A 25,155-nucleotide genomic window follows, 5' to 3' on the forward strand; every position below is an offset into this window, starting at 1 on the left:
CATTCCCTCAGTTTTGGAGCTAGTGTTCCCTTTTACCTGGATGGTGACACTCCTGTGGCCTCACCCTAGGAGCACTCACACCTCTCCAGCATTGCACTTCGTATGTGTCATGAGTTCTATGGATCTAATACCTACAACTCTTAGCCCCATTCTACAGAGCAGCAAGCTGAGGCTTCAGAGATGGACTATGTTTTGCCTGAGGTGACAGAGGCCAAGCACTAACCTCTGTGCTCTATCAACGTCTGCCCGACATATGTCTCAACTTTTGGAACTGGTTGGACTGAGAGGTTTGCATCTTGGGCATGGTTTTCCCAAACAGCCCACAGTCCCTTCCTCATGCCAGCCAGAAATTCTCTTCATAGGGAGAAAACACACACACACACACACACACACACACACACACACATGCACGCACCCCGGACCATCGTAGCCAACGTATCCCTCCTCCCATCTCTGCAGAACTGTGGCCACCAAGGTGTAGTGAGGTGCCAGGATCTGATGTGCATCCGTGGAAGGGGTGGGGAGAGGAGAGAGTCCCTTTTGGCAGCTGAGAGTGTGTGTGCAACTTCCTGCCAGTGAGGAAACATTCGTTCAAATCAGCCCTGGTTCTCCTTTCCCTGCTCTGGCCTCACAGGAGGAGTTGGCCGTGAGCTGTGGGCCGCGCTGGCCCCCGCCAGATTTCCTGGCCAAACTGAGGAGGAGAGATGCCCTGGACCGTCCTGCTCTTTGCAGCCGGTGAGCCTAATGTTCCCCCTGCACCAGCCCCATCCCGCCCACCTGGCCTCTGCTCTGGGGGCAGAAAGCAGCACAGGGTTGCCTTCCCCAGGCGCTGGAGAAGGCTGAACGCGGACAGATTTGCCCCAGAGCTTTGGAAATGCCCCAGGAGCGTGGCTTTCTCTTAGTGAGCTCCTCATCACCCGCACATCAAGGATATCAGAAATCCCACCCCGCTGCGGTCAGCGGTGCCCACGCCCCATGACTCAGCCCTGCTTGGCTTCCACAGGCTGTTACCTCCGGGGCTAGGGCAACAGGAGGAGCTGCTGGGGGGCAGGGGGGGAAGCCGGGCAAAGGTCTAGAGGTCAGACAAGGAAAGGCTTGTGTAGACCTCACCTGAGCTAGACACTCTGCTCAGGAGCCTGGGGGCAGCTGGGGAGACACTGGTACCTCCTATAGGAAACTGTACCCCCCAAATCCCAATTCCTGACAGCCCGGGAAACAAGAGCACCCCTTTGCTCTCTGCCTCTCCTGCTCTTTCCCTGGCTCATCCCTTCCAAGCCACCCTGGCCGTCTTGAAGCCCCCACACCGCTTCCATCCTCCCAGCATCTGCCCGCGTGCTCTTGCCTCTGCCTGGAATGCTCTCCCCTAGCTCCTCCTGTGTCGCCTCTTCAGGGAAGCCCTCCATGTCCTCCCCAGCCAGCGCAGGCTTCCCATTACCCTGTCTGATGGGCTGCACCGTGCTTCTTGTCTCCTTGAGAACGTCAGCCCCCCGAGGCAGGCATGTCGATCCGTCCATCTCGTTCACATTCTGTCCCCAGCACCTAAAACAGGGCCTGGCATCAGGTGAGTGCTGTTGACTGAGTAGTAAGGGTATAATTGCATTGCTATGTAATAACCACTACAATCATAATAAAATGACTCAAACACAATGACTCCCAACCAGGTGCCTAGTACCCGAACCCCGGAACATAGCAATGGGGTAGGGTCGGCTACCTACTTGTAAATAAAGACCAAGGCCCAGGGGGTTCAGCCACTTGCCCAAGGCCACAGAGTCAGTAAACGCCTCTGCTCTAACCACTCAGCTTTCCTCCCTTTTCCTGCATTGCAGGCTCCTTCGCAATCCCAGCGCCATCCATCCTGCTGGTGCCCCCACACCCCAGCAGCCAAGAAGACCCCATCCACATTGCCTGCGTAGCCCCTGGGGGCTTCCCAGGGGCAAACTTCACACTGTACCATGGTGGGCAGGTGGTCCAGCTCCTGCAGGCGCCCGCGGACCAGCTTGGGGTCACCTTCAACCTGAGTGGCGGTGGCAGGGAAGCTCCAGGGGGCACATTTTGCTGCCGGTATGGTGTGCTAGGTGAGCACTGGCAGCTGCAGCTGTCGGACTTCAGCGACCCCGTGCATGTCTCCTTCCCAGGTAAGACCCACCCACCGGCCCTCGCGGCCCACGGCTCCATTGGCTCACCTCCGAGCCTTTGTTCATGCTGTTCCCTCGGCTTGGAAGCCTTTGTGGGACGAACCAGGCCTCCACCTGGCCAGGGCTCACCCACCTTTCCTCGCTGAACTCTCACAGTCATCCCATGCGACTGGTTCAGCGATGCCCCCCATTTTGCAGATAAGGAAACTGAGGCACAAGAGATGAGGGTACTTGGCCAAGTCACACGGCTAGCAGGGCAGCAGAGCTGGGATTCCATGGGCTCCAGTGTCTAGGCGTGAACCCTCCACACTCGTTGCACCCCCCTCCCCGGCCATGTAACATTTGTGAGCACCTCCTATGCACCAGGCACTGTTCTTGGCCCTGCAGTTTCAGCAGTGAGTGAAACAATGTCCCCACCCTCCCCCAGCTGACATTCTGAGGGGATGCAGACAGCCGAGAAGCAGGGAGTCCAAAAAATATTCAGTGTAGCCCGCAGGGGACAAATAAAGTGGCAGGGATGAAGTACCACCTGGTGAAGGGTGTCGTTTTAAATACAGAGGAGAGTGGCCCGGGAAAGCCTCTCTGAGGGAGCGACATTTGAGCAAAGACCTGAACGATGAGGAGGCAGCCATGTGGGTATCTGCGGCGAGAGGGTCCCAGGCAGAGGGAGCTGGCTCTGCAAAGGCCCTGAGGCTGGCATGTGTCTGGTGTGTTTGAGGAACACCGGGGCGCTCTGTAGGGCTGAAGCATAGTGGGCAAGGAGAAATGTTGGGGGAGAAAAAGGCACAGAGGTGGCAAGGAGGACCGTGTAGGGCCTTTGGCTGCATCAAGGACTTTGGCTCTTCGTCGAAGTCAGACAGAAAGCCTGGAAGGCTGATATTTTCTTGTGGTCTTTTCAGGACAGAAGGCTGGGTGTGGGCTCCAGGATCAAAGAGCAGTCTCCAGGTAGAGCCTCTGCATCACCGCCCCTCAGAACTTTCCAACTGCAAAGAAAACTTTGTTGCCAGCAGAGGCCCCACTTAAAGAGAACTTTGTTGCTGGCAGAAGCCCCGGTGCCTCAGGTGCCTTGAGGCGACAGAACAGTCTGTGTCTTTGAGCTCCACTGTCAAAGGCCCCCTTCTCTCACCTTGGGCCTGTGGTCTCAGCGTGGGGAGGGGACAACAGCCCTCCCGCCCCAGATGAATGAATGAACAAGGGCTAACAGTGTGAGAATATCAACTACGTGTCTGTTCCTTCCCCTTCCTGGCTTAGCTCCTGATCTCCATGGGGATCAGGTCATCTCCTCCTGTCTCCCCTGAGAGATCCCCTCTCTCCAGGGAGGGGCAGCCAAATTCCTTGCAGAGAAGTAAACTCTGAAGCTGGAGCTTCATGCTTTTGTGGCTGACTTCTGCATGGGTTTCAGGGTCTACCATGGGGCTGGGGGTGGATGTCATCTGACCCCCTGGTACGAGGCTGAAGCCAGCAGGACTCTCAGGCTGCAAGTAACTGGAAACTTACTCAAACTGGCTTCAGCAACAAAAGAGAATGTGTTGGTTTGCCAAACTGAAGTCAGTTTGCAGGGCTGACTTCAGGCATGGCTGGATCCAGGTGCTCAAAGATGTCAGGAATCATTTGCCCTCTCTCGGCTCTGCTTTCTTGTGTCTTATTCTCAGGCAGGACCCCCTCTTCATGGTGTCAAAATTGTGCCTAGCAGCTCCAGATATATATCCTACCAGCTTTGTAATGCTGGTCAGAGGAGTAATTCTCTCTTCCCAGTAGTCTAGCCAAGTCTTAGAATTAGCTCTCATTAGCTCAGCTTTGGCCCCATGCCCATCCCTGAACCAATCACCATGACTTGGGGGGGTGAGGAATATGGTAATTGACCGGTCACGAGGTTTGCCAGATCCCCAGGGTCCAGCTACACCCAGGTCAAATGGTTGGGCAGTATCCAGGGGAGGGCTGGCTCCCCAAAGGTAATCTGGAGGAATGAGAGCTGTCCCACCTTCACCCTGCACCCCACAACTCCATAACCTGCCCCCCTCTTTTTCTCATGTTCCTCTAGTGCCCACTTGGATACTGGCACTCTCCTTGAGCCTGGCCGGAGCCCTCCTTCTCCTTGCTGGGCTGGTGGTCGTTGCCGTGGTGGTCAGGAAAGGTAACAGAAGGCAGAGACACGCATAGCCCAGAGGCTGCCAGTGTGCAACCGCTGGGACGTGTAAATGAACCCCCAACCACACCCATTTTTTAGGAGCACAGAGGCACACAGCTGGGGAGGTCTTACTCCAAGACTTAGCCGTAAAGAATCTTCCAGAAGTGCAATGTTGGTGGTGGGGCAGGGGAAGTAGATATATATTTTTTTAAGTTATAAAATATATATAACACAAAGCTTCACATTTTAACCCTTAATTTTTAAGTGTCCAGTTTGGCAGCATTGAGTACATTCACTTTGGTATGCAACCATCACCACCATCCATCTCCAGAACTTTGTCATCTGCCCCAGCTGAAACTCTGTCCCCTTTAAACACTAACTCTCCATTCCTCCTCCCCCAGCTCCTGTCAATCACTGAAAATGACAATAAAAAACAAAACAAAACAAAACAATATTGGGGGGGCACCTGGCTGACTCAGTCCGTAGAGCATGCAGCTCTTGATCTCGGGGTTGTGAGTTTGAGTCCCACGTTGGGTGTGGAGATTACTTAAAAATAAAATCTTGAAAAAAAAACATTTTTTTTACATGCTGGTTTGAAGCTTTTACCAATACACGTTACTCATGTAATTGGGGGGTGGGGAGGATTTCGCAGTAGCCCTCTTGTTGAGTGGCACATTTGCCAGAGGAGAAAGCAAGGTTGGGTCAACAAATGTATGAGGGAGCCTTTGGAGTCTTTGTTTTGTTTTGTTTTTGCAACTAGGATGCAACCATGACCAAGATCTAATAAATGCTTATTTATTTTTTTGTTCCCAGTTAAAGTAAAAAATTTGCAGAAGAAAAGGTGAGACCGTTTCTGGAGATCCTCAGAGGGCGGTTTGGGGGAAAGAAATACCAAATGGTTGGGGGGTGTGGGGCAGAAGTTCCTGATGGGTGTTAAGGACTCTGAGACCTGGCCTGGTTCTGGGGACAGAAGGGCACTTCCCGTGCTGGGTGGGGGGTTTCCACTCCAAACAGCGCCCTCTGGTTGGGAGGGCTGCTTAAGAGGAACAGGTGCCATTTATAAAGCACCTAGGGTATGGGGAGCACTGTGCTAGGAGACTGCAGCTGGAGTCCACAGCAGCTCACAGCTGCCGTGGAAGCTGGCATCATAAGTAGCCCCATTTTATAGACAAGGAGACTGAGGCTCAACTTAGTCACACAGGGAGCAAGTGGCCGAGTCGTCCTCACATCCCTTAATCAATGACTGCCCAAAATGGTTGTAATACTCTAGAAAGCCACAGTTGGGAGAGGTGAGTGGCACCCTCTGGGGCGGTGCAGTGCCCAGTTTGTAGCCTGTAGGCAGTGGCCCCAGCCTCAGTTTCTCCCCTCTGAGAGGAGTGGATACCCCGCTGCCTGGTGGCATAGAGCTAGCCTTAGCCCTAGGGATCGAATCCCGACTTCACCTGGTGCTGGGGCTCCTGCAAGAGAATTTCCATCTGCGGGGACTCAGGGAGGATGCAAAGGCAGGTGGGGAGTGAAGGCCAAGTCTGGAGCCAGGGCTTCCCAGAACAATCCTCCAGCCTGAGAGCAGCAAGTCATCACTCTCCCAAATCCCTTTGTAGAGAGCGAGAATCCTGCTGGGTCCAGATCAACTTCGCCACCACAGGTGTGTATCCTCTTACTCTTATCCCCTGCCAGGGCAGGCTCACCCCCTCAAAACTCTAGCGGGTCTCATTACTTGCTGCTGAACCTCTTCTGAGGCCGCTCTCTTCCCTTAGGGTCAAGAACACACCCTCCCTTCCCCCCAGCGCTAGGTTTCACCTCTCAGCTTCTCTCTTTGCCTCATCCTCTGGCCTTCCGCTCACTCTGACCTCTGCCTACAACATTCTCCCTCTCTCTGGTCTTGGTCTAAAGGCCACCTTCTGGGGCGCCTGGGTGGCTCAGTTGGTTAAGCGACTGCCTTCAGCTCAGGTCATGATCCTGGAGTCCTGGGATCGAGTCCCACATCGGGCTCCCTGCTCAGCAGGGAGTCTGCTTCTTCCTCTGAACCTCCCCCCTCTCATGCTCTCTCTCTCTCTCTCATTCTCTCTCTCAAATAAATAAATAAATAAATAAATAAATAAATAAATAAATAAATAAAATCTTAAAAAAAATAAAAGAAAATAAAGGCCACCTTCTCCAGGAAGCCTTCCCTGACTGCCTAGACAGGGGGTGTGTTTCTACTTACCTGCCTTCAGCACCCTATCATTCTTCTTACCCCTCGGGAGAAAAACACAAGTGTGTATGTAATACTCGCCTCCAGCGCTGGACGCTCAGTTCCATGGGGGACGGACTGCCTGGCATGGGCTCCTTAAATGGAGCCCCCTTTGTGATCCAGAACGTGTCATCCTGAAGGCTTCCACCAGGGGGAGAGGGGCAGTCAGTCTGTGCCGCGTGATGCTCCGGAAGGGGCCCCAAGCAGAGAAATTCCATTCTCTGTACTTCTTCCACTGTTCCACACTTTTTTTTTTTTAAGATTATCTATTTATTTGAGAGAGAGAAAGAGAGAGAGCACAAGCAGGGGAAGCAGCAGGTAGAGGGAGAAGCGGACTCCCCACTGAGCCAGGAGCCCCACTCGGACTGGATTCCAGGATGCTAGGATCATGACCTGAGCGGAAGGCAGACGGCTTACCCAACTGAGCCACCCAGGCGCTCCCACTGTTCCACACTTTTACTGAGCACCTACTATGTGCTAACATTTGGGGGGTGTCCCTCAATGACCAAGACAGGTGGTCTTTGCCCACAAGCCCATACTGCAGTGGGGGAACAGCCCTTGGCCGGTGGGACCCTGTCTGGAGCGAGGAGGGCGGTCCCGGGAGGAAATGGTGTTTAAGCAGAGACGGACAGGAGCAGAGTAGGGGGGTGAAGAGTAGGCGATTGGGGGAAAGCCTGGGGTGGTGAAAGAGCTGAGAGGTGCTCCTGAAAGTGGGAGTTGAGAGGAGAAACCCGTTTATCAGAGGGCTGCGAGAGGCCCCTGGGGGAGGGCTCTGGGCAGAAAAAGGACATCATTCAATTTACAGCTGGGAATGGTTCACCCTGCGGAATGGGCTGGAAGGGAGGGAAGCATGCTGGGAGATGGGTCCCAAGCCCTTCCTCACGGTTGACTTGAGGCCCGTGGCTCTGGGGGGAGTGCCCCCAGAGGGCAGTGAGCAGGGATTTTATACTGGCGCTTGGCTTTCTTTTCTCTTTCTATTTCAGATATGACCTTTGATAACTCTCTGTTTGCCATCTCCATGGTAAGTCATTGCATTTCTTGGTCCCGATTTTCTGCTGACTGTCCTAACCTCCAGGAGACCACCATCAGGCTGGGCCGACCTGATGTCTCCGAGCTTCGGGGGTGGGGGGGGTGGGGCTGGGAAAAGCCCAGAATCACTGAGCAGGGATTTGTTTGTGAGCTGAGAGTTGGCTCTGGAAATTGTGAGGGGATGGGAGGCAGCCATGTCCAGGCCGTTGGGTGGCAATGGGCAGGATCCTCAGGCCGCCTTTGCACTCAGTGGGGCCAACCCTATAGAATGGTGACAGGGGACTCAGGGTGACCCCGTGGGGTCACGTGTTTTGTAACAGTCCGATGCAAACTGTAGTCCCCTCCTGGTAAAGAAAAGCCTGTTTTCATATTCAGTTTCAGGGACTTCAGCTTAAATATCCAAGTTCTGCGTTCCTCTTTCAGCGGGGAGGGTCTCATCACATTCTGCCCCTTTGCAAGAGGTGTTGCTCTCCCAGGTCACACGGTGTTGGGGCTGAGATTCAAACCAGCTCTATGGGACTCCTCTGCACAGCTGCATCTTGGAGTAGATGATGATGATGATGATGATGATGATGATGAATTATTATTATTTTATTAAGTTAGAGATAGATGAACCTTGGAAACCATGGATCAAGGAAATGTTCATCCGGCTCCTCTCCAGAGTAGGGGACAGGTCTGGGATGCAGGTGGCCCCCCTCGAGGTGGCCTCCGATGCCCCATTTGGACAAGTGGGCACTTTGGGACTGCAGTCAAGGAGCCGGGTGGGGAGTTGGTGTGCCTAGGGCACCATAATGGGGAAGGATTGGGGCTGGTTCAACACACCCTTCCTGGGCATTGGGGACAAGAACAGGACAAGGCCTTTAATTCTTCAGAGATTTCTAATTTCTACGGGGGGGGGGTGGGGTAGACAGACGATGCCACATGGGGTAGGAGTGAGAGGGAAGCTCACTTCTCCCTTAGATGGGAGATCCAGGAAGTCTCAGAGATGGCCAACAAGCAGGGGGTAGCTATAGAAGATTGCCCCAGGCTCGGGACACGTTCTCGGCACCGTCCAGTATAACAGGAGTGGAGCCAAGTGAAGTGTCGAGGGGAGCCCCGCGGAGACCTTTGATTGTTGCCCCAAGTGTGATGGGAGCCATGGAGGGTTCCAAGCAGGGGAGAGAGGTGACCGATTCAGGTGCTCACCCGCGCCCTCTGGCGGCTGCGGGGAGGACAGACTTAGGGGCGTGGGCCGACCGGAATGTGAGGGTGTATTCCGGGAGTGGGGAGTAGTTACCAGGACAGAGGCGACAACGCTGGTCCAGGCAAGCTAAGCGGTAGGCGGTAAGTGGTTTGGTCCAGCGTGTTGGCAGCGGAGGTGGAAGAAGCGAACAGATGCAGGTCAGATCGATTCAGGGGACAGGAAACACGACACTGATTTTGGGTTGGATGATGAGCGGAAGGAGAGGCAGAGGGAGGCGCGTGGGAGTCCTGGGGAGCAGCAGGCGTGGGGGGACCACCTTACCGGGCGATGCCCAAGGGCAGGTGCATACGCGCATCTGGAGTTCTGGAGAGAGGAGCAGGAAATTTAAACTGTAAACGAATGTGGGAAGGAAGGAGCTTGGCCCCGCCGGCCAGTTCAGCCCTGTGCTGTCTCAGTTCCGGGAACAAATCCTGTGGTGTTAAGAAAAAAACCCCAAATCCGGCCAGCAGGGCAAATTCTAAAACTTTCTGTGAGAAGACGTGCTGCTCAAGGCACTACCCTGGGGATTTTTCCTTTTTCCCTTTTTTAAAAAAAAGGCATTTAAAATGAAACAAGTGGAAACAAAGACAAGGAGAAAAATTTTAAAAGTATCTCAGTCTTTGTGACTATATATGTGTGTGTGTGTGTGTGTGTGTTTTTTAATTAAAAAAACCTGGGGCACCTGGGTGGCTCAGTCGTTAAGCGTCTGCCTTCAGCTCAGGTCATGATCCCAGGGTCCTGGGATCGAGCCCCACATCGGGCTCCCCACTCGGCGGGAAGCCTGCTTCTCCCTCTCCCACTCCCCGCTGCTTGTGTTCCCTCTCTCGCTGTGTCTCTCTGTCAATAAATAAGATCTTTAAAAAAAAAAAAACAAAAACAAAACCTGGTGGGGGGGCACCTGGCTGGCTCAGTGGGTAGAGCATGTGACTCAGTCTCAGGGTGGAGAGTTCAAGCCCCATGTTGGCGATGGAGCCTACTTAAAAAAAGTTTTTTTTTAAATATGAAATACATCCATATGTCAAAATTATATATCCAGTAAAGAAAGCATTCTTCTGTCACTAACCCCTGTTCACTCACTGGTCTCCTCCTCCACACACACAGATAGCAACCAGCATTAGGAGCTTCTTGGAAATGCAAGCAAAAGTGAAAATAAGGGGTGTATACCTTCACCCTTTCTAACACAAGTGGTAGTATGCTAGCCACACTATCATGCTTCCTTTCCTTCACAGCAAATTCTAATGGGATCTTTTCTAGGTGTTTTTTTTTTTTTTTTCCCCATCATGGTAAAACATCCATAACGTAAAATTGACCATTTTAACCATTTTTAAGTGTCCAGTTCAGTGGCATTAAGTACATTCACCTCGTGCAACCATCGCCACCATCCATCTCCAGAACTTCGTCTTGCAAAAGTGAAACTCTGTCCCCACTGTATACTAACTTCTCATTCTTAACAAACCGCAGCCCCTGGCACCTACCCATGTGCCTTTCTGTCTCTGTGGATTTGTGTATTCTGGACATTTTATGTAGAAATGATGCCATATAATGTTCATCCTTTTGTGTCTGGCTTTTTAAAAAAGTATTTTATTTGAGAGAGAGAGCGCGAGAGAGCACAAACAGGGGGGAGGGGCAGAGGGAGAGGGAGAAGCAGGTTCCCCGTTAAGCAGGAAGTCCCACGCGGAGCTCCATCCCGGATCAGGACCTGAGCTGAAGGCAGATGCTTAACCGACTGAGCCACCCAGGCGCCCCGTGTGCCTGGCTTATTTCATTTAGCATAATGTCTTCAAGGTTTGCTCATGTTGTAGCAGGTGTCAGAATTTTATTCTTGTTGAAGGCTAAATAGTATTGCATTGCATTTATATAGCACATTTTATCTGTTCATCCGTCCATTGATGGACACTCAGTTGTTTCCACCTTTTGGATACGATGAATAGTGCTACTATGAACATGGGTGTGCAAAAATCTGTTTTGAGTCCCTGCTTTCAATTCTAGTTTCTTTTTGAAGCATTAGAAGCTGTGCTGTTGGCTGAAATAAAAGTGAAGCAGCTAATCGTTCTCCGGCTTGTTTTGTGTTACCCTACTGAGGGTCTGATATTCACTTTCTATTCCTCATGAAGTGGGGTTGACATTTTTTTAATTTTTATTTTTTAGATTTTATTTGAGAGAGTGCCCATGTGTGAGCAGGGGGAGGGGCAGAGGGAGAGGGAGAGAAAATCTCAAGCTGACTCCCTGCTGAGCGGGGAGCTGGACGTGGGGCTGGATTCTAGTCCCTGAGATCGTGATCTTAGCCAAAACCAAACGTCAGGCACAGAACCAACGGAGCCACTCAGGCGCCCCAACATTTTTTTTTTTTTTAAAGTAGACAAGGACACTGAAGCTAATTATGGGCCTTACTGGGATGGTCCAGCTAGGGAGGTGAAGGACAGGGAACCCCAGCCTGCTCTCACCCACCAAACTTCAGTTTTATCAAGTTCATCTCTTCTTGACTGACCTTTGGGGCAGGAGCGTCCATGGTGGAGGAGAGGGTAGACTTTTTTTTTTTTTTAAAGATTTTATTTATTTATTCATGAGAGACAGAGGAGGAGAGAGAGAGAGGGAGAGAGAGAGAGAGAGAAGCAGAGGGAGAAGCAGGCTCCCAAGGAGCAGGGAGCCCGATGCGGGACTCGATCCCAGGACCCTGGGATCATGACCTGAGCCGAAGGCAGACGCTTAACCATCTGAGCCACCCACGCGCCCGAGGGTAGACTTTTGAGGCAGGTTTTCTGGGAGCCTAGAACAGGGCGACAAGGTGGGGGAGGGGAAGAGATAAGGGTGGTAACTTTGTTCACTTAACTATTAATGCTTGCTACATGCCAGACACTTTATCTATTAAATTCCTTTGGGTTTTGTGGCAACTCTAGGAGGGGTATATGAGCATTCTCTCCATTGCGCAAAAGGAAAAAATAAGGCTCAGAGGGGTTAAGTTACTCAGTTGGACGAGGTGGAGCTGAGATTCGAACCCACGCTGTCTGCTTCCCTTCTTTCTCAGCCTACAGAAAGGCAGGAGGACCGAGGGCAGGATCTGGGCCCTGAAGCTGTGGGGTGGTGTGTGGGGGTGAAATGAGACCTGATGGACTGGGGGAGTCTGAGACTCAGAATAGGGAGACCCTAGATCCTGAAACCTCCTGTTCTGAACCTGAAATCACCCTGTTCTCTGTTTTTCTCCATGGACAAAGAAAATGAACCCAGAAGAAGATGCAGCTACTCTGGATGCTTGCTCAGGCACCGCCGAGACACCTGGCAACTCTGGGCCCCGGAAAAGGCCCACTTCCACATCATCCTCACCTGAGCCCCCCGAATTCAGCACTTTCCGGGCCTGCCAGTGAGGCTGAGGATCGGGGGCCCCACTATGTCTGTGCACTCTCCATTCAGCCCCCTCTCTTGAGGGCCTGAAGTCCCTCCCGCTACTTTGGGGATTCTGGCTGCCGCTTTTTCAGGGCATTGACAGAGGAGATAAAGGGAACCCTTGGCCTTGGGACCTTCCTCACAGAAAAACAGGAGTAAGCAGAGGGGGCACAGACATTGTCCTGGAGGTTGGACAGTAAGCAGGAAGACTCTCTTTGACTTCTCAGCTTCTCAGACCACGTGGGAAGGAGATGTTAGGATCTCTGTGGCACCCAATTGGGCCATAAGAGTCCTGAGTCCTCCACATAACCCCTCCGATGTCCTCCCCTTGCCACATCTGACTTGACCAACCCAACTAGGTTTTTGGAGCATAGGGTACCTCGGGGTATGTTCCTTAAGTCTGCCCTGCTGGCATGCCTAAGTTATTAATTATAACACGTGTTGAGCTCTTCCCAAGGTCTCTATGGAGTGTAATCCTTCAAGCCCAGGATCTCTGGGGTCTAATCACTGGAAGCCTAGGGGGAGGGGAGCAGTTCCCCTCAGGGGCATGCGGTCAAGGTAGTATATGGGGAAGCCCGTGGGGGTACAGGAGGGGGGACAGTGTCACGTGGTGTTTGCTAAAGTCCTTGCATTAGTGAGTATAGTAAGTGGACTGATAGGGGCGTCAATGAGGAGGTCCAGAGAAGAGTGGGAGCTAGAGAAGGTGGGAAGCCGCCGCAAGCCTTTTTGGACCCTCTAGAAGAGAATGACGCCCTGAAGCAGTGACAGGGGGACTTGGAAGATAGGGGTGTGTAGGGGTGTGTGTGTGTGTGTGTGTGTGTGTGTGTGCGTGCCTCCCCCTGTAGAAAGGGGCACTTGACCCTGCTTTGCAGGATTCATTGGCCAGTCATCGCGGGGGGGGGGGGGGAAGGGAGGGGCTAAGGGAGGGGCCGAGAGAGAAGGATCCTAGAATTTTTTGTCGGGGAATAGACAGACGGTCAAGGATGGAGGAGGAGGGCCATGGGGGGAGGGGGCGGAGACGATGGGGAAGAGATAAGGAGCGGCTGAGGGCTAGGAGAGGGGGCCTTCCCACGGATTCAAGTCGAGGGCAGAGGCTGAGTCCCTCCTCAAACTGATTTTCCTTTCTGGGGGGCTGGGGTGGGGCCACAGGCTGGGGGCGTGTCCCGGGATCTGGCCCCGCCCCTCGCGCAGGCCCTCCCTGAGAGCCCGGCACCTCACAAAGCGACATCCAGTGGGAGGGAGCAGGACCGGTCCAGGGGCGGGGCCTCGTCGTAGCTGGACCCCGCCCCCCGTGTGCCTCCTCACAAAGCCGGGCAGGGCCAAGGGGCGGAGCTCAGCCGCAGAGGAGTGTCGGAGCCTTCGGGCGTCAGACCCGCCTCCACCTTTCCGGGTAGGGGAGCCGCCTCACAAAGCGCGACGGTTTGTGCGGGGCGCGGCCCAGGGCGTGTCCACGAGGCCGAGCGCCGCCCCCTGGGGCGCGCCCCTGTCCCCGCCCTCCCCGCGTCTCGACTCTGGCACCGGGGTACAAAGCGCGGCCTTTCGAGCAGCGCCGGGCTGGGGGGCGGGGCACAGGTCCAGGGGCGTGTCCGCACGGCCGAGCACCGCCCCCCGGCTCACGCTCCGGCCCCGCCGTTCCTGGGCCGCAGAGCCACCTCACAAAGCCGCGACCGTTCGCACGGGGCGGGGCGGGGAGGCCCCGTCCCCCCGCATCCTCCCTCCCGGTGCCCTAGGCGGCCAGCAGGGTGCGCTGCGCCACGGGGCCGGGCCTCGGCGGCAGTGGCGGCGAGGCGGAGCGTGGCCGGCAGGCGGCGCTGCCCGGCTCGGCCTTGGCCTCGGCCTGCGCGTCGGCAGCGGCGGCGGCGGCAGCGGCGGCGGCCTGGGCCCGGGCGCGGCGGCGGCGGCGGCGGCGGCGGCGGCGGCGGGGCCTGGAGCCGGATCTAAGATGGCAGCGGCGGCGGCGGCGGCGGCGGCGGGGCCGGGCGCGGGCGGCGCAGGGGCGGCGGTCCCGGGCGGCGCGGGGCCCTGCGCGGCCGTGTCCGTGTTCCCAGGCGCCCGCCTCCTCACCATCGGCGACGCGAACGGCGAGATCCAGCGGCACGCGGAGCAGCAGGCGCTGCGCCTCGAGGTGCGCGCCGGCCCGGACGCGGCGGGCATCGCCCTCTACAGCCGTGAGTGCGGGGCCCCGGGGCCGGGCTGAGCGCGGGGGCAGCCCACGAGGCCGGCCGGGCGGGGGACCCGGGGCGGGAGGGACGCGGCCGCAGCTAGGGGCCCCGGGCCCCGAGGGTGAGGGGTCCTGAGCCGTGGGGGCCCGGTGTGGGGTCCGTGGCACCGGGCCGAGGGAGCTGGGAGTGGGGGGCCCCCCGAGTGAGGGCAGTGGAGGAACGATGTCAAGGGGCAGAGAGAAAAGAGGGCGTGCGTGGTGGCCAGAGGTGAGGTGCCGGGAGTACGGTGGGAAGCGGGAAATGGGGGAGTGAGGGCCCTGAGATTGGGAGGGGGGTGGGCAGGAAGTGGGGTCCGAGCCGGGAAGGTGAATTCGTAGCCGGGGGTGGGGGGGGTTGGGGGCTGGGTGGGAGGGAAGGGGGCCTGGGGTATGGGAGAGGTGGGAGTCCCCGGGGCGGGTGTGGCCGCCCTAGGGGAGGGAGGGAGGGGTGTGGGCAGCCTTTGGCCATCTCTCGGGACTCCCAGGACTGCTAAGGACAGTTGGAAAGTGGTGCCCGGCGTGGGGTGGCCTGGAGGACCTGGTTCCACCCATCGGAAGCGTTTTGGCGTTCTGGATCCCCGTGTGGGAAACTTCTAGACCTGGGGAGAGGGCCCCTGCCCGGGTGGTGCGAGCCGCTGGATGTGGTCCTGGTGGAAACGTGGAAGGGTAGGGCTCCTTCTTGATGTCCGGCTCCGAAGTAAGAGGTAGCACAGCCTCCGCCCTCGCCACGGTCCTCCGATCTTTTCTTTTTGGGGATGTGAGAAGCTCGTTACATTTTCAGAAGCTAGTTTCAAAACTGACATTTCAGTGGGAAAAAAAAAAATCACGAATGCGTTTGCCAAGGCCCCTGAGTCTTTGTAGTTCGTCCTTTTTCTTTCTCTGTTACTCTTTTTTTATCTGTTCTGGTTCCTGACGGCTTGTTCACATTTTGCTATTCTGTTTCATTCAGCTTTGTCTCAGGGTTTCTTGCACTGATGCTCTGGGCGCCACGGAGGACGCCTTTCCTAGCTTTGGCCTGTGTGGATTTTTTTTTTTTTTTTTTGCCACTTTGGGAAGGGGGTGGGCCAAAGGAAAGTATCTAGAGCACTTGGTTCACACACGGTTCTCCCTGCACCTCTACTTGGAAAACCCAGACTTGGGAGTTGTGCCTCCCTCCCAAGTATCACAGCTCTTTTTGCTGGGGTAGAGCTGGGTTTTCTGGGACCAAATGAGAAGGGTTTCCCAGGTGGGCGTCAGAGCTCAGGACAGGCACTTAAGCTCAGCAGGACCTCCCAGATGATAAGCATGGCCATTCGCTTGGTGAGCATTAATAAAGAATAAAGATGGGCAGAGTTTCTTCAACTAGGGTCCCGGGGCTAATCCTCAAGGCAGTTCCAGGACAGTCGGTTTTTCTTTTGTAAATAACTTCTTTTGATTTTTGGACAGTTTTTGTTTTTTTTTTTAAGATTTTATTTATTTATTTGACAGAGAGAGACAGCGAGAGCAGGAACACAAGCAGGGGGAGTGGGAGAGGGAGAAGCAGGCTTCCCGCTGAGCAGGGAGCCCTATTTGGGACTCAATCCCAGGACCCTGGGATCATGAGCTGAGCCAAAGGCAGACGCCTAACGACTGAGCCACCCAGGCGCCCTGGACGGTTTTTGACTTACAGAATTAGTGGGGACATAGTACAGAGAGTGCTCATATACTCCACCCCTGGTGGCTCCTTTTTTTTTTTTTTAAGAATTTATTTATTTATTTGAGAGAGAGAGCGCACACTAGCGGGGGGAGGAGCTGCAGGCAGAGGGAGAAGCAGGCTCTCTGCTGAGCAGGGAGCCCGATGTGGGACTCAATCCTGGGACCCTGAGATCATGACCTGGGCGGAAGGCAGACACCTAACCAACTGAGCCACCCATGCGCCCCCCCCCACACCTGGTGTCTCCCAAGCTTAACACCTTCCTCCCGGAGAGTTTTTACATTCTGTGTTTCTGTGTTGTGGGTAATCTCGATTTGTTACTAGTTATAAATGTAACATTGTCTTTTAGAAGTAATTTGTAACAGGCGTTTGTGAAAGGGGGAAATCCTGCATTTCTTAGATTGAGATCCTCAGTAGGGATGATATAGTCTCAGGGGTCTGAAAGAATGTTTCTCCCTTGATGCTCAAGTAACATTGATGTGGGGCTGAGAACGTGGGTTCTGGAGTCAGCCAGAACCCTGGTTTTGTTCGTTCCTCAGGGCTGCCGTGCCACACGTGATGGATTAAAACAAAAGGAATATATTCTCTTAGAGTTCAAGGCCAGAAGTCTGAAATCAAGGTGCTGGGAGGGTCACAATCCTTCCAGAGGCCCTGGAAGAGAATCTCGTCTTACCTCAAGCAGCTTCTTCTGGATCTAGGCCTTGCTTGGCTTTTGTCAGCAGAACTCCAGTCTCTGTCTCTGTCTTCACATGGCCTCCCCTCTGTGTCTCTGTGTCTTTTCTATAAGAAAAGCCCTCTCATTGGATTTAGGGCTTGCTCTAAATCCAGAACAATTTTATCTTTTTTTTTTTTTAAATATTTTATTTATTTATTTGAGAGAGAGAATGAGATAGAGAGAGCATGAGACGGGGGAGGGTCAGAGGGAGAAGCAGACTCACTGTTCAGCAGGGAGCCTGATGCGGGACTCGATCCCGGGACTCCAGGATCATGACCTGAGCCGAAGGCAGTCGCTTAACCAACTGAGCCACCCAGGCACCCCAGAACAATTTTATCTTTGAGATCCCTAAGCGGGGGCGGGTTAGGGCTTGGACGTACATTTTTAGGGTCTGCTACGTGGACTAGATCAGTGCCCTACTAGTATCTGTGAGTTTTTGTGCCTCAGTTTATCGGTAGAATGGGGGTAATAGCAGGCCTTTGTGGCATATCGTGTGTTTGCTCAGTAAACTAATACTTTTTTGGTGGTAGCACCTGCTCCCATTACAGGCTGGGCCTGGCGGTGACCTCAGACTTGGCTGGGTCATTGTGCAGGGTGAAGCAGCACTGGTTCCTGAGCAGGCATGGAGAGTGGGGCGCACAGGGAGGGGTCGCTCTGAAGTGTCCCGGGGGAATGTAGAGTACCAGGGCTGAGGTGTGGGGGTGCACCCTGCTCCTGGATCTGCGAGTAGGCCTGGCCTGCCAGGTGTAGACTGCTAGCCTGCAGTCCCTTGGAGAAAGTCAGAGATGGTCTAGCCACTGTGAGGATGTGCGGGGATGCGGCGGCTGGGTGGATCAGGGGCACTTGGGGCCTGCTAGGAGCTTTAGGCCTTGTCTTGGGATAGGCTTCCTTCCCTGGCCTCCACATTTTCCAGTCTGGACCCTTCTGGGACCGGATTGCTTTGGCCAGATGAGAAGGTGGCAGAAGCCCTGTTCTGCTCACCGGTCTCTGGTGAGCCGGGTCCTGCGAGCTACGTGTGATTCCAGACCCCCCGGGATTCAAATCTGTGTGTGGGTAGGGACAGGGAGGTTGGCCAAGACCCGAATCTCCCCCTGCTCAGGTGGGAGGTGAGCCTGAGGTATGCTTGGGTGCTGGCAAGGGTTCTGAACGGCGTGGGTCATCGGCTGTGCGGCCTTGAATGAGCCACTTCATTTCCCTGAGCCTGTTTCCTCACCTCCAGCTGCATCTGCTGGTGCGCAGCCTCGCTTTCCCCCTCAGCAACGGGAATGATACCACTTGGGGCCCAGAAATTTGGGTGAAGTGGACCGTGGGAGTGTGGAGCAGGGGTGTCTGGTGGTAAACAGTACATATTTCTATAGAAGTTATCGACGACGGCGTGGGTATTGGTATGGAGTGATGAAGAGCTGGCTTTTCTAGGAGGGAGCCCCTTATGCTGCCGGGCCGTCCAGCTGCAGCCTCTCACCCCCAGCAGATGGAAGAGGGACCCCGCGGCCGCAACTTCCACCTCGGGCAGGGGTGCGGGGGGGAGGCTGGGGAGATGGGTGTGGGTAGCCGACACACAACCCTGTTCCTTGACTTCTACACCCTCCCACGTGAGAAGGATGACAGCTGCAGAAGGCCCTGTCACCCTGCAGTGAATGATAACCCTCCCCACCCCTCCTCACTGTTTGAAGTCACCCTGGCCTGTGTCCGTGGCAGTGGCTAAATGGCAGCTACCAAAACCAGGCCATTTTCCCTGGGCAGAGGTGCAGACGTCCCGGGCCTTGAGGAAGCTTTGGCAAGGCCGCTGGAGTTCTTGGACGCAGGGAGCCCTCCCTTTGAAAGGAAGCAGCTTCTCGGGAAGCCCGTTGTGGGGCGGCCAAGGCAGAGAGCAGAACAGACTCTCAGTTCCTCAGGCCCACGGAGTCCTTTCTGGAGATGACTGTGACACTTTTCTTTCTTGGTCAGTGCGAGTCAGTTTGCCTGGTTCTGTGGACTCTCCCTGCCCCCTTGGCTAGGAAGCGATGTACAGCCAGACTGGTTCTGATAGGGGCTACAATTTCAGTTTATGGGGGGCATGCCAGGGTGTGGAAACCCCAGAGGAAAAAACCCCTTGTAAAAACAAGGTGAAGAATGGCCTGCTGCCACAGACCCGGGAGCACTTGTGACTTCCTCCAGTCACAGTCATATGGCAGCCCCCTAGCAGCTGGGGGCGGGGGGGAACAGAAGAGTTTGTCCTGTGCCCAGGCTCTAGGACCTTCAGTGTCAAGCTGGGGTGACACCCCAGGAAGTTGGTAACACCGGAGGGGCACTCCCATTCCAGTGGTGCCTGTAAGATGCTCCTGCGTGCTGTCATCGTATTGAGCGTTTACTGGGTACCGGGCTCTGTGTGAACCTGTGTGGACAGACTCAAATGTTTGACCTTGGGGGCAGCTGGGGAGAGGATAAGAGCATAAATTAGGGTCTATGGGCAGACGATGGTCTGTGAGCCAGAGCAGGCCTGTGGCCTCTGTTTAAACCACGAAAGGGAGCTTTGTATGTTTCTGAAGGATCTATTAAAAAACCCCCAACAACTGAAGTAAGAATATTTAATGACACTCTTATGTCTTGCAAAACCTAAAATGTTGACTTTGCTGGCCCTTGACAGAAAAAGCTTGTGGAACCCTGGGATAAATGAACGAAGCAGGCAGGAGGAGAGGGGGATACGGTGGGAGCTTGGCCCCAGTCTGGCTCACCAGATCTGCCACAGCTTTTAAGAGAAGCTGAAAAGCCTTTCTTTGTGTACATCTGTTTGTTTTGATTGTGAAGTGTCCTGATCACTCAGGCCAGATAGAGTACACTTTCTGGACTCTGTGGGCCAGTTAGCCTGACAGGTGTGGCCGTTGCCATGTGTTATTGCTTAGAATAGTCCTAGGAGGTCAGGGACACTGCTCGCATATTATTGGTGGAAAAACAGGTGAAAGGGCTTGACCAGGTGACACGGCTAAGGCCGGCAGGGGAGCTGGTTTTCAAGGTCATGGCTATTGGACCTGCTCATTGTTTTACTGCAGAATGGTTCAGTGAAAAAAAGGTGGTCAGGATTCCATTTACTCATGCATAACAGAGATCCAGAGTGGCAGTGCCTTAAACAACAGGACGTTTTATTTATTGTGCTCACGCTAAAGTCTGGAGGGTGGCAGATCAGGGCTGGTGGGGAGGCTTTGCTTCCGGAATTCCTTGGGCCCAGGTCCTTCCAGCTCACCGCCCCGCCCCACCATTTCTAGGGTGAGGTCCTGTCCTCGTGGATCAGCATGGCAGCTGGAGTCCAGCTATTACCCTGGTGTCCAGACAGCGGAATGAAGGAAGGGACAAAGGTGCCAAAGGCATGGGCCAGGTGTCTTGTTAAGGAAAGTTCGCAGAGGCTGGCTCTGGGCGCTTCTGCTTTCATCCCATTGGCTAGAATGGGCAGTCGCGGAGCCACCACTAGCTGCAAGGGAGGCTGGGAAATGTAGTCTGTAGTCTGAGCGGTCAGCTGAGCTCAGCTCAGCTAATTTCAGGGCTTCTCTTTCTGTAGGAGAGAGGACAGACACTGGGAGACGGTCAGTCACCTTGGCCACACAGTAGGTAGGATGTGGACGTAGCCAGAGTTGGGAAAGGTATTCCTGGTTTATGGAGGGCTCAAGTGGTGGTGGGGGGCAGCAGCCTGGTGTGGGGCAAAGGGGTCTCTCTGAAGAATGGAGGAACCAACGGGGGGGTAGCAGGGTTAGGTCCAAGTGATGTTTTACAAACGACAGGGCCTTTTCTATATATGATCAGGAGCTGCCCACCATTTTCCCTGGAGGGGCCTACATGATAAAACGTTATTTCTGAAGACTACTGTGGCAGCAGGTTGCAGTGTATGGGAGCAGGGAGAGAGGGGCCTGTGGAAGCTTCCAGACTAGAGAATGCAACAGGAATGTAACCAAATAGTTTCACCTTAGCCTGCCCCAGAAGTGTGTCAGAGGCCCAGAAGTTGTGTTATGGAACAGAAGGTAAACTCTGCCCAGGGCAAAGGCCATGACCGACGGCCAGAGGTTGTGAATGACCTGCTCTCAGGTTTGCTTCCCCCTATGTGGTTAAAATAAAAGGAGACCCCCGCAATTTTTTAAATTGTGTGATTTCACATCAAAATCTGACTTTGTACTTGTGAAACCTCGGAAGGGCTGGTGGACCTGGGCCTACGTGCCCTGAAGCGGAGCTGGATAGCAGTGCCACCTTTGGAAGGGGCATGCTGCCCCAATTTGCCCTAAGTCCCCTTCCCCCCTTCCTGCTTGTCACTGTCCCAGCACAGAGGCTTCGTGCCAGTAGCCATTTGTCCTTCCACTTGCAGTGGTTTGTTTCTTAAAATAGAGACGCGTTTCTGTGAACCCAGGCTGCCCTCGGGTGTGGGAAAATGTCCCTCACCCGTAGCTGGCACCCTCCTTCGGCCCCTGGCCCCTTCCTCTGGGCATCTGAGTTGGAGCCCCATGGAGATGGGGGGCTGTTACCTCGAGTCCTAAGCTGATCTGGCTTCCAGTCCCAGGTCCCGCCCGCTGCCCACCTCCCAGCCCCCCTTCCTCCTCTCTACCTGCTCAAAGCCCCTCCTTGGCCATTTGGAAAAGCAGAAGTTCTGAAAGCCTAGCTTGCTGCTCCTTTGACAGCAAAACCTAACCTGACCCAAACTCTTAGGTTGGCAAAATCCCACCTGAACTTCCACATGGGGCTCTTTACAATCTCTGTGCATCCAGTTTAGTATGACTGTTCACACCTTTTGGGGTTGTGGGGGCCTGTGTCTAAGATCACAGGTGCAAAGTGGCCAGCGCCATGAGCCGCACCTGGCAAGCACACGCCACGTCACGTGTGGGGATCTGGACGCGGTGGGTGGGCAGGGCCTTTGGGCAGAAGGAAAATGGCGGGAACTGAGGTACAAGGCCTCTGACCAGGTCAGATTTAGCAGAATGAGAGAGGCTTGGGAAACTTCCCCGGCAGGTGCCTTTCCTTCCCTGGGGAGCCCACCTGCTCGATGCCCGGGATCTCACCACCTGCAGAGGGGGTGAATTTGCCAGGACAAATGGGACATTCCCTTCCCGGACAGAGTGGAATGGAGGTTCCAGACCTGGGACAGACTTGCTGCGCCCTGTGGAGGGTGGAGGCTGGGAGGGGCTTCAGGCAGCTCTGAGACAGGTCTCTTCATCCGAAGTCCTCGAGGGTCCCCAGAGGTCCCATGAGGCCCTGAAATTGCACGCAGTTTTGCAGAAGGCTAGAGGGACAAGAGTCACTGCTTGTGACCTTGGTCCAGCCTCCTTGAGAAAAAGGAGAAAAGGGGTGACAGTGGCACCGCTCTGGAGGGAACACACCTCAGCTTCTTCGTTGTGTGTCTACCCGATGGACCACGGCCATAGCATTGCTGTTGGTTTTCTGTGCGTGTTTCTGGGGAAAGGCTCCCCGCTTTTGATTGCCCCCGAGGGATTTCTGACTTGAGAAAGGCGGAGCGTCACTGGAGGATAGCCCTGGATTGGGAAGTGAAGTGGATGCCTCTGGCTTCTGAGGAATGGGGGTGGGAGAGGTGGGGGCCCTGGGCCCATTGGGCCGGGGTGCGGCTCCGATCAGGCAGCCCTGAGAGGTCGGCGATGTGTGTCAGAGTGCATGAGAGCCAAGGGGAGGTCACTGGATCTCTGATCAGGAGGGGCAGCCCCTTGGAGGGCTGGGGGAGGGGACCCAGCCGGATGGCAGGTGGTGGGGGGCGGGGTGGTGGAGTCTCCAGGAGAGAGGAGGGAGGGCCCACCTTGCCCAGGCCCCCAGGGCCTACCCACGGTTCTTTGAAGATGGAGAGACCTGACCTTCCATCCAGCCAGCCACAAGCGTGTACTGGGCGGGGGACTTGCTGTCTTTTTATTGTGGTAGGTTACCTTTCGTCTGCCTTTAAACAGCTAGCAAAAATGGACTGAGCGTCTGCTGTGTGGCAGTTACTGTTTTAGGAGCTGGGGATACGGTGACGCCCCAAGCCAAGCACATGCTCCCACAGTTGCCGATCTGGGGGGTTGTGTGACAGGCGCTAAGTCAGCAGTCACCTAAACACGTTGTACTTAGCCCTCAGTGTCCTCCGGAAGAAAGTGAACGGGGCAGAGGCTTGAAAATGCTGGGGAGGGCGAGGGGGTGGGGCTGGGGGGCCCTGCTCCGGTTGGGCGCCAGAGCTTGTGGGAGAAGAGCAGGTGGGGCCCAGGCCTGGCTCCGCACCTTGGCGTGACCTCTCTGAGCCTCTGTTTCCTCCACTGTAAAGTGGGCTTCTTGATGGCACCTCCCTCGGAGGGGTGTTGTGCAGGTTGTTGCTCGTTAATGGAAGTGTTTAAAATCATGCCTGGCAGGTGGGAGTGAGCGCGTGGGCCCGGCGAGGGCAGCCAGCCGCAGGTGTGGCTGGAGCTGGATGCGCAGCGGGGAGGGGAGGCCTCACTAGGGGGTCGGTGGTGTTTATTCCAAGAGTGTTGGGGAGGGAAGTGACACCTGTGGCCGTGGACGGGGCCCCAGCCCAGCTCGGTCCCCGGTCCTTGCCCTGCAGGGTGGTCCCTGGCGAATGTCTCCTGCATTCAAGCCTCCTTGTCGGTGGGGAGGCTTCACTGAGGGCCTTAGCTGGTGGCAGGTGTGCCTGAACTGGAGACATAGCTCTGCACAAGCCGGACACGATCTCCAGCCCGCGTACTCCCAGTCCGGGGGAGCGGAGAGAAAGTAGACGAAGAACCCCATCTCCCCGCTGAGGGGGACGTGGCCCAGGACCAGCCTGCAGAGCCTGGCAGCCGAGGAGCTGAGCCTGGGGACGGGGCGGGGGCGCCTGGGCAGAGAGGGTTGGGGTGGAAAGGAAGGAACTCCTGGGGACAAGGGGGCAGTGGCTCTGGTGGGGGGGCTGGGGTCAGTCCTGCTCTCCCGGGTGCCCGTCTCTCTGCGTCCCCCTGGCTGGAATGAATGTTCTCCCTTCCCCCTCCGGGACTGCGGCAGCCTCTCTGGGTCAGAAGCCGCTGGAGGTCGTGATTTGTATAGGCGGTGGAGCCTCACCTTGATGTGACCTTGTGACTCCGGCCGGGCGATCGCAGCACCTCTTCCGGTTCCTCCGGGAGGCTAGAGGGCAGCTTGAGGGTGGTGGTAGCCCAGCACACAGCGGGGGTAATAACACACAGCGTAATAGGTCACTGGTCTAAACCTGCTGAGTTGTCTGCAAGGGAAGATGTGTCCCAGGTGTGGGCCGCCAGACGCCTGACGACCGGAAAGCCCTGAGAGTTCGAGGGCTGGGAGGGGCCGTGGTGGCGCCCCGCCTGGTCCCCTGGTGACTCAGGAGGGAACCCCTGCCCGTCCACCCTCCCACTTTCTCACTTCAGGGACTCGCTTGGGAGGCTTCAGGATTCAGGGTCGCAGGCCCCTTCTCCCCCGCCCAGAGAGACCACAGCACCTGCCTTGACTTTTGGATGAAGAATCTGGAGTTCCCGACTTTCCCTGCCCCCACTCCCTTTGTTTCCCCGAAAACCAGTTCTAGGAAGGAAAGTGAGACCAGGCTTCCCCCGGGCCTGTGGGAGTTGGATCTGGAAACCGTGGCCTCGTGATACTCTCTTGATGACTTATTTTAATTGTTGTTTAATCAACACGCACCGATGCCCAAGCCTCAGGCGGTTCTGTTTGGTGCTTTTGACAGTTGTGCGCCTCGTGAAGCCGCCGCCCAAGGCCAGATCTAGAACGTGTCCCCCAGCCTCTGGGTGCTTTTTGTTCTGTCAGGCGGGGCGTTCTTGGAAACAGGTCCAGACTGGTTTGCGGGAGGGGGCTCTGTCTCCTCCCCGCCCCCACTCCTTGCACAGAGAGGGGGAACCCCCTTTTATTCCCTCTTTTTGTGTGTCTCTTTCAAGCAATTCATCACCCACAGCTTTGGCGAGAGCGGGTCTGGGCTGTTTTTCTTTAAGATTGTTGGCGGATTTGCTTCCCCACTAATTGTGTTCCGTGGTTGGGGTTCCTCTTCGCTGGATGTGTTACACACGTCAGAGTGGAGTGGTTTCGTGTACGGAAACCCACCTGATGACACGGGCACGGGTGGCATTCCAGGTGGGGACAGTTGGGGGGGCCTGGCAGATCAGTGAAAGGGGAGCGCTCGTGATCCCCTCCGGGGGGCATGTGAATAAGTAATCACAGACAGATTGGGGGGCCTCTTGCAGACCTGAGAGGGACATTCCAGAAAATTGGCCGCATTCTTCCTCGAGCTGAGGGGGAAGGCGAAGGCTGCCTAGAGTTTCCAGACTTGCTGTGTGCCCTGCAGGGGCCCTCCGCAGAACCTGGCTCTGTTCCGAGGGCCCTGTGTGACCAGAGGGTGGAGTCCCCAGTGTTGGACGGGACCCCCCCCCGGGTGGGGGGACACCAACGGGATGCCTGGCCCTGACCCCCCCCATGCCCTGCTTATCAGCGCTTCCGAGGCCCACTGTAGCTGATGTTT

The 25,155-nt window shown here is 55.5% G+C and overlaps 2 protein-coding genes and 1 long non-coding RNA gene across 6 annotated transcripts in view; 2 read left to right on the forward strand and 1 right to left on the reverse strand.

Annotated features, from left to right (window-relative positions):
• The first annotated feature begins 601 nt into the window (after window positions 1-601).
• C1H19orf38 (chromosome 1 C19orf38 homolog) lies at window positions 602-12,580 on the forward strand. Of its 3 annotated transcripts, XM_027584986.1 has the most exons (7): window positions 602-735; window positions 1,827-2,135; window positions 4,177-4,269; window positions 5,077-5,104; window positions 5,865-5,908; window positions 7,480-7,517; window positions 11,960-12,580. In XM_027584986.1, exons 1-7 carry the CDS (start codon window positions 705-707, stop codon window positions 12,107-12,109), a joined length of 693 nt encoding a protein of 230 aa, XP_027440787.1. In that variant the 5' UTR covers window positions 602-704; the 3' UTR covers window positions 12,110-12,580. The 3 variants fall into 3 exon arrangements, 2 of the variants coding, with proteins under 2 accessions (XP_027440787.1, XP_027440788.1); XM_027584987.1 differs by lacking the exon at window positions 4,177-4,269; XR_003518187.2 differs by lacking the exons at window positions 602-735; window positions 1,827-2,135; window positions 4,177-4,269; ... (1 more) ...; window positions 5,865-5,908; window positions 7,480-7,517 and adding an exon at window positions 8,755-8,848 and having other exon boundaries at window positions 11,960-12,097.
• A 1,484-nt stretch (window positions 12,581-14,064) lies between these two features.
• Window positions 14,065-25,155, forward strand: part of CARM1 (coactivator associated arginine methyltransferase 1) — a 41,044-nt gene continuing 29,953 nt past the window's right edge. For both annotated transcript variants that reach the window (XM_027586744.2, XM_035727756.1), the window contains exon 1: window positions 14,065-14,296. In XM_027586744.2, coding sequence (XP_027442545.1) covers window positions 14,071-14,296 — 226 coding nt within the window. In that variant the 5' untranslated portion in view covers window positions 14,065-14,070. The remainder of the gene's footprint in view (window positions 14,297-25,155) is intronic.
• Window positions 19,861-23,908, reverse strand: LOC113918348. Its single transcript, XR_003518528.2, has 3 exons — window positions 23,739-23,908; window positions 21,808-21,923; window positions 19,861-20,241 (listed from the first exon to the last, which is right to left on the reverse strand). It is a non-coding gene; the product is annotated as an uncharacterized LOC113918348 (long non-coding RNA).

This window comes from Zalophus californianus, chromosome 1, assembly GCF_009762305.2.
Source record: "Zalophus californianus isolate mZalCal1 chromosome 1, mZalCal1.pri.v2, whole genome shotgun sequence".
NCBI lineage: Eukaryota > Metazoa > Chordata > Mammalia > Carnivora > Otariidae > Zalophus > Zalophus californianus.